Source organism: Zea mays, chromosome 7 (assembly GCF_902167145.1).
Source record: "Zea mays cultivar B73 chromosome 7, Zm-B73-REFERENCE-NAM-5.0, whole genome shotgun sequence".
Lineage (NCBI taxonomy): Eukaryota > Viridiplantae > Streptophyta > Magnoliopsida > Poales > Poaceae > Zea > Zea mays.
In genome coordinates, this window is record NC_050102.1 from 59,586,708 (window position 1) to 59,594,729 (window position 8,022).

Consider the following 8,022-nt stretch of genomic DNA (forward strand, 5'->3'; position numbering starts at 1 on the left):
CACATAGTGGGCGCCACTGCGGGTTGCCTAGACCCAACCAGACCCGATGTCGAGCGGTAGTGGCTCGTCTGGGCGCGCAGCCCCGTTGTACGCGCCGGAAGACACGTCGCTACCCAAGCCGTGGCACGGCCTCGTCGACGGCATCACCGGCTACCTCTACTACTGGAACCCCTACACCAACATCACGCAGTACGAGCGGCCCACGGCTGCGCCTCTGCCTGTCGTGGGTCCTTGGGTTCCCGACCAGGCGTACATCAACGATCTGTTTGCGAAGCTCAATGCAATCAGCATGGCGCTCTCCAGCAGCACACCAGCACCAGCGGCCTGGCCGTCGTCATCCGCTCCGGCACCTACATCTGTGTGGGCGGCGATGCCTGCCAGTTGCGTTGCGCCCTCAGGGCCGTCTTCATCACCAGTTGCATGGCTAACGACACCAGGGGCAACCATACCAGGACCAGTGTACCAGCCCCTTGCACCGACCCTCGTTGCTGCTACCATGTCAACGACTACAGCACCCCCCTCCTTCCCCATCTACGACGGCAGCGGTGACCCTCTGGGGTGGTTCAACGGCTGCGAGCAGTTCTTCTGGAGCCAGCGCACTCTGGAGTCCTACAAGGCCTGGCTAGCATCGTATCACCTCACCGGCCATGCACATACGTGGTTCTGGCTGCTAGAACGCGACGAGCGTGAGGTCACGTGGCCACAGATTAAGATAATGTGCCAGCAGCGCTTTGGTTCCCTCGCGGTAGTGGCGACTTCTGCTGCCACGTTTGTCGTGCCCTCATCGCCGACACTGCCACTGTCATCAGGGGCAGCCATCACCACTACCCTTGAACCCAAGAGTGATGTCCAGGAGAGGGTGCTTGCTTTGCGACAGACGGCGGCGGTCGTCCACCTGCAAGCTGCAGCACGCGGTTTCCTAGCGCGTCGGCGGGTGAAGCAAATGATGGGGGTGCTCCATTGCGGGGGAGTCGTAGCTGCACCAGCGTGCCCGAGCAACGTGGTGGTTGTTCACCTCCGCGTACAAGAGGCTACAAGACATGGCGCCCCTCTGCAACGCTCCGTTCGGCGCTGGCCCTCATCTGCGGCGACCGGGCAACTACCACGACTACTACTCTCCTTCGTACAAGGGGGTCTGCTGGCCTCACCACCATCTGCTCCAGCCACACCACCCTTTGCGCACTGGTGGACGCAGGACCATGAGGGGCTACACTGCACAGGATTCATTTGCTGCAAGCAACACCAACGTTGGCCTCCACGGGCCCGCCTCCAAAGGCTGCAGTGTCTTAACCTCTGTGGTTCCAGCTCGCGCCCTCCTCTTCGTTGTGCAACATTTCCTTAAGACATAGGATGATGCTTGCAGTTGCAGTATATCTAGAATAATTAAAAGATGAGTCGAGATGTAAAAGATTCATTTTCGGTGATAGGTTAGGTCATTACAGGTCGTTTGTTAGATGCTCAGCTCGAGGACGAGCTGCTTGTCAAGGGGGTGTAGTGTCAGGGTGTAACACCCAATATTTGGATTTTTGGGGTTAGTAAAAGAAATCAAAAAAAGTGCCCTAATGAATAATTGTACTATGGATTTTTTTAAAACAATGTCGGGTAAATATATCATTTACTAAATGCATATCCAGAGGCATTCATTTAAATAAGAAATAATACATAAACTTAAATCTCGCATTCATGATGGAGACTTTGATTGTGCCTTAAATTTGAATTTTGAAACCTTAACTCGGATTTGAAGTGAATTTGTAAATCAAAATAAAAGAGAAAAGAGGAGAGAAGAAAAATAAAAGAATACACATAATAAGATAAAAAAAATATTAGGGCGGGTAATAAAATCATTATTCATATTAGAATTGTGATTAATATTTGAAGTCAAAGTTCAAATAGGAATTTAAATTTGAATAGAAGTCTTGAACTTGAAAAATAATAATAATAAAAGAAATAGATAAAAAAGGGGAAAAGACCTTCTGGGCTCAAACTCCGTCGGCCTATTTACCTCAGTCGCACCGCAGCCCACTCCCATTCCATAGCCGCAGTCACCTCCGTGTGGACCCCACCCGTCAGAACCAGCTCTTCCCCTCGCGCACCGATTCCTCCTTCCACTGGCATCAGGGGCCCGCCTGTCGGGATCTTCCCCAACCTTACCGTAGCAAGCTCCGCGTGATTCGCGCGTCTACTCCCTAGCTCCACCTCCGCGCCGATGTCCGCATTCTGTGGCACTAGCGTGGGACCCACACGCCAATTGCCTCTCACCTGAATCGAAGTGGCGGGATTCTCGGCTGCGCTACCACGAGCCCGTGTGAATCGCGTGACCCGCGGGCTCCCCTCGGATAGCGCCGCAAATCGGGGGCCGTTGCAACCTCCCTAGCTCCAATCCGAATCTCCCTAGCTATAAGACCTTGCGACCGCCGTTCCCTACCCTTCCTCTTCCCCTTTTCCCTCAACCCCCTGCCAGGCGCCAGTAGTGTGGAAGCAAAGCCAGGCGGTGCCGCTGCCGTAGATTCGTGCCCCCGTCATTGCTTCGGGCTCGGCTCGTGGTCGGAGGTATTCGTCTTGACGCTCTGGTGCTCGTGGTTCCCTCGGCCAGCTCAACGGAGTAACAGAGAAGAACGAATTGCTCACCGGAGCAATTTGTACCGCCGCGGAACCAAGCCTCACCGTGGCCAGCATCGCCGAGTCATCGATCCTCGGTAATAAGTGTACCCTCGTCCTCATTATGTCTTCCGCATTAGGTAACTTAGCCGAATTAGAAAATGGGCGTGGGAGTACGGGGATTAACTTCGCCGGTCAGGGCTCGTCGCCACGGCTGTCCTGTTTACCGCCGCCGTCGTCGGGTCGGGGGTAGGAGACGCGTCCTGGTCGTTGGATCATGATCTGGCGTGCTGAATTAGATGATGGGCATCTGGTCGTCCGTTTTGCGATGTTCGGCCAGGATTAGAAAACACTTACGCTTTCGCGATGATTGAACTGTGGTCGTAGGATTGTCAGTGGCTGAGATTTGATCGCGACCATATTAAATCTGGTGCGTCGATCGGATCGGATGGCCCTGGTTGCGTGGCAATTCTTTTAATACTGGAATCAAATCTGGAACGTTCGAATTGGATCGGATGGCTCAGAACTATTGATACCCCTTCGTCGTGGCCTTTTTTATAAAGAACCCCTGTGGTAGTGAGGAATTAACCCGCCGTCCACTGCGGTGTAGCTTGAGTCTTAGGAACATTTGTGGGTTAGCCCCTGCGTTTTTTCAGATTGGCATGGAAAATCATATAATTAATTACAGAAATTGATTTTTAGTGCAAAAATAAATCCAGAAACTTGATTAATTCATAAGAAATTCATTTTAATTCCTTTTTGACCCATTCCAATTTCTATAATTTTGTATTAATATTGTTTATCACCTAATGACTCTGTTTTGACATGAAAGTCACTTTAAAATTTATTTCCTAATTAATCTTATATCAAATACATAAAACCTTAGGAAATACATAACTCCTCCGTTTTAACTCCGTTTTGATCCATTCTAGTTGAATTAGTCTCACAATAGTATTTATTATCATCTGGTAACTTTGTTTTGACATGAAATATAGGTTAAAATGTTGCACTTAGTCTATTCTATATTTAACCACGTGGATTTTCGGAAAAACCATAACTTCATAACCGTAACCCTGAATTTAGCGGTTCTCGAAACCACTATCTCGTAGCAACGCGTAGATCATTATTATGCAATATGTTATTATGTTTGGTGTGATGTTAATTTTGTCTATATCATGTCTGTTTGTATTGCTACGACTAGCAGTGCGGTCACGAGGATCCGAAGAATCATTCTGGTAACTGGAATCTCAAGTGCCAGGCAAGTTGTGCCCTTGATCCACTTTTGTTACCCAATAATATTATTTATTATCACTATTCAATGCATAGGTTTAATTTTGATGAGACCCAATAGGTCACCCTAGTCTGTTTATCCTGTTTACCTTGTTTACCCCTGATTCACTTGGGTAGTTATGCTATTGCATTATGTGGTTTCGGGTTAATATTTCATTAGATCCATGTTCCTATTATTCTGTTATGTTATTTATGTTCATGATAAGATCATTATGTTAATGGGAACATGGAGCGACCGCCCGAGAAAACAGTGCTACCACAAGGGTTTAATGGGACGCCCTTGGCTGATTAACTAGGAAAGCTAGTGGATGACTACCTTACCCGAAAGGGGCAAGGGCAGTAGGGGAGTGGTCAGTGTAGGGAGGTCCTTGGGTTGATTTTACTGCGATGGCGGTCAGGCGAGGGATTCCTGTACTGGAGCTTCCTATAAACTGTAGCGGGTTTTCTGAAGCTAGTGGAACTTTGTAAAGGCCTCATAGTGTTACCCTGCCTCGCCTCCTCGGTAGAGGTGTATGGGATTCATGACCCCTTGGCAGATGGGTAACATGACTTGTGGGTAAAGATGCGCAACCTCTGCAGAGTGTAAAACTGGTATACTAGTCGTGCTCACGGTCATGAGCAGTTCGGACCCTCACATGATTAATCTATGGAATTAAAACTCAATTTGTCATTCGCATTTGCATGGGATTATTTATTATTAATTCTATTCTATTATTTTATTATGGTTTGGTATTTACTTACATTTAGTAACTGCTAATAAAATTTGACCAACTTATTAAAAGCAATGCTCAGCTTTAACCCCTTTTGTTGATCAGCCTTACACTTCACATGAACTCCCACCTTTGGTGAGTTCATGCACATTATTTCCCACAACTTGTTGAACGATGAACATGTGGGAGCTCACCCTTGCTGTCTCACACCCCCCACAGGAGAAGAACAGGTGGTTCAAGAGGAGCCGCACATCGAGGAGTTCGATTCGATCTAGGTGGCGTCTCCCAGTTGACTTTCTGGCGCCAAGGATAGATTTTAGATCCTGATATATTTATCCTTTATTTTTGTAAGTCTTCCGCTATGTATTAAGTACTCTGATTATTGTGACATTTATCTGTATACACTCTGTTATTATATATGTTGTCTTTTTTGGCGCATGTATGAGATGCACCCGGATTTGTTCCTTAAAGCCCGGGTGTTACACTGGGCCTAAGGAGGCCCACGGAGGGGTTGCGGCAGCCATGGGCCCTCCAAGGGGAATTAGATAAGGATAGTTAGAGATAAGATTAGAAGATTAGTTGAGATTATCTAGGAGATTAGTTGAAATTTTCTAGAAAAGTTATCAGTTAGTAGTTGTTGAGAATTTTTAGGAGAGTTTTAAGGAGATAAGGATCTCTAGCTAGATATGGGCGACCAGCTGGCCTATTTATATAATCAATGGATGAGAAATAAAGTAGTTAAGAATTAGAAGGGAGAAACCCTCTTCTTGTTCGGCCGTGGGCAGAGGCCCCCGGCCGACGTTCCTGCCTATTGATACTCCTCTCCAATCCCTCACCGATCTAGCGACCATAACAGGTAAACACAAAATATTAGTCATAATGCAGCATAACTTATACCTGAAAGGCACAAGGAAAGAAATACATGGTCAGAGATGAGAGAATGTTCCATAGAATGAAACAGTTATCAATGCAGGTTGTTGGTAAAGCAAACAGCAAAAATATCTGCATGAACTAGGATATAGACTAACAAGAAGGTCAGCTGCAGATTGTCCCAATGAAATATTTCAGTTTCCAGTACTTATGCAATACTCCTTCCACCTGATATATATGGACTTTTGAGTTTGCCCTAAGTCAAACTACCTTATATTTGAGCAAGTTTTTAGAAACGGGCAATAATATTACGATTCCGAATAGCACAAATAGGTCCATTGTGAAATATATTTTTCATATTTTACTCATTTGGTCTGATAGATGTTAACACACTTCTCTATGGATTTAGTCAACCTAGAATAGTTTGATTTAGGACAAACTCATAAGTCCTTATATTTTTGGAGTGTAACGGAGAATATATAATTTTAGCAAGCAAGCAAACACTCACAAAGCATGATTTTGTTCTAAGAAACAGGACTCAGAATTGTACTTCTGCGGTGCATCACTCAAAATCAAAGAACAGAGGTGCCCAGAAGCCAAAACACCCATGTCACTGAAACAAAAAATGTTAACCATATGTTGGTGTAGTGGAAAACCCCTAGAAATTAGGATTGAGGTTATGAAATGAAGTAAATAGCATAGTAAATATTACAAATCCTTATTACATCATAATTGAGCAGCAACCAGTGTTAGGAATCTAATAAATTAAATGGAACAGTGCTATCAGAAGCACAAAACCAGGTATACATTGATGGTTTACCAAATTTCCATGGAAATGATAATTGCTAGCAAAATAAATCCCCTACCGATGAGTTTGAGAACTAAATTCAGATATAGTGAGGTTTAAAAGACTAGCTTGGCAAAAGCATGCTTGTGCTGTTCAACTTCTCTAGGATGTATCAACAAACAACAAGTTATCTAGGTGAGAGAAAAAACCAAATCACCGGAGCACCTCCACCTTCTTCTTCCCCTTGAGGAAGACCTCTCTATCAACAACATCACGCATGTAACCAATCAAAGAGAAAAAACCAAATCACCGGAGCACCTCCACCTTCTTCTTCCCCTTGAGGAAGACCTCTCTATCAACAACATCACGCATGTACCCATCAAATTCCACAGGAACGCCACCATTGAGCCTCTTCATCTCCAAGAACCACTTGCTGTCTGTCCCCCACAGGTCCTCAAACTCATCCAGATAATGCACAATGCACTTTTCCTTGAGTGACTCCAGCAATGCCCTGTTGACCCCAACCCCTGCAACATACACCTGCCGCCCTCCACCAAGAACTTCCTCGACCCTCTGTCTCAGGTCCTCACCCTTGGCATCGATATGGACCGAATCAAAGTCTGGTTGCATCCTTGAGAGGATATCATCAACAATGTGCATCAAGCTTGGAGTCCAGCGTATCACCCAGTGCAATGGGCTGAGCAAATGCTTTGCCTCACCCTCGCAGACATTGTACCAGTAGTTACCTGGCTCGACGTCTCCGAATTTTCTGATGATGAGGGTGTCCTTCACCTTGGAGAACTTTATAAGTGCAAGCCTGGTGTCCTCAATGAGGTGTGCCCGGAGTTGGCCCTGCACCCCCCAACTGTCCCAGTCTGCCCAGAACTGTCTCTCCTCAATGATGGGGACCTGGGAGTGTAGGTGCTCGACGTCGATGTAGAAGGCAAGGCGCTTGCCTTCCTCAGGCATTTCCCCAGTCCCAGGGGCGGCATAGGAGGCAGCGAGGCAGAGTGTGAGATCGAGGACGAGGGTGCGGTTTAGGTAGCGAGCCTCGGCGAGGGCGCAGAGGAGGCTGCGCAGGTAGTGTGGCATGGGCTTGCAGCGGTCGCCGCCGCCGAGGTAAGCGAGGTACGCGCCCTTGGCGAACTGGGAGCGGGAGAGCGCAGGCGGTGGTGGAGTAGCGATGGTGGCATTGGTGGCGCCGCGGCGGGGCTTGCGGGCATTGGGGCCGGAATGGTAATCGCCGATTGAGAGGACGGAGTAGGCGCATGTGTGGGGGTCGCGGCCGATGGCGAAGCGGCGGTAGTCCTTGGTGGTAGCCTTAGAGGGGGAGTCGAAGTCTGAGCGGGAGCGCCAGGCCATGTCGCAAGAGGAGGATGGGGGGTCACCGGGGACGGGGCGGCCGAAGCGAGCAAAATGGACGGCCGGGAAGGCTTCGATGGCGCTGCGCATCATGAGATGGAACAAGCGCGGGTCGGCGCAGTCGAGCGGGGAGGTGGGATCGCAGGTCTGCTCCTTAGGCTTCTGGTCGGCGATGGTGGAGGCGGCGTGCGGGGAGGTGGAGAGGGGGAGGCGGAGGAGCGTGACGAGGAGAAGGATCGAGAGGAGCGCGGTTGCAGCGTGGACGGAAGAGGAGAGGAAGGCGCGGCGCCCAAGCGGAGGGCGGTTCGGGTCCATCGCGGTCACCCACGCACGGCGACGAGCCCAACGGCGGCGACGAGATTTTACTGTGTGTTGGCCTTTGGTGGGATCCCGCGTTTGGTGGGC

General features: G+C 48.5%; 1 protein-coding gene across 1 annotated transcript; it reads right to left on the bottom strand.

The window, feature by feature from the left end:
- Positions 1-6,139: 6,139 nt before the first annotated feature.
- LOC100193129 (uncharacterized) lies at positions 6,140-8,022 on the bottom strand. The gene has a single exon (NM_001138289.2). The coding sequence runs from the start codon at positions 7,930-7,932 to the stop codon at positions 6,562-6,564; it is 1,371 nt and encodes a 456-aa protein (NP_001131761.2). The 5' UTR covers positions 7,933-8,022; the 3' UTR covers positions 6,140-6,561.

What these genes read in the sequence shown, in the direction of transcription:
- LOC100193129 (NM_001138289.2), bottom strand. Translation starts at nt 7,932, where the DNA reads ATGGACCCGAACCGCCCTCCGCTTGGGCGCCGCGCCTTCCTCTCCTCT.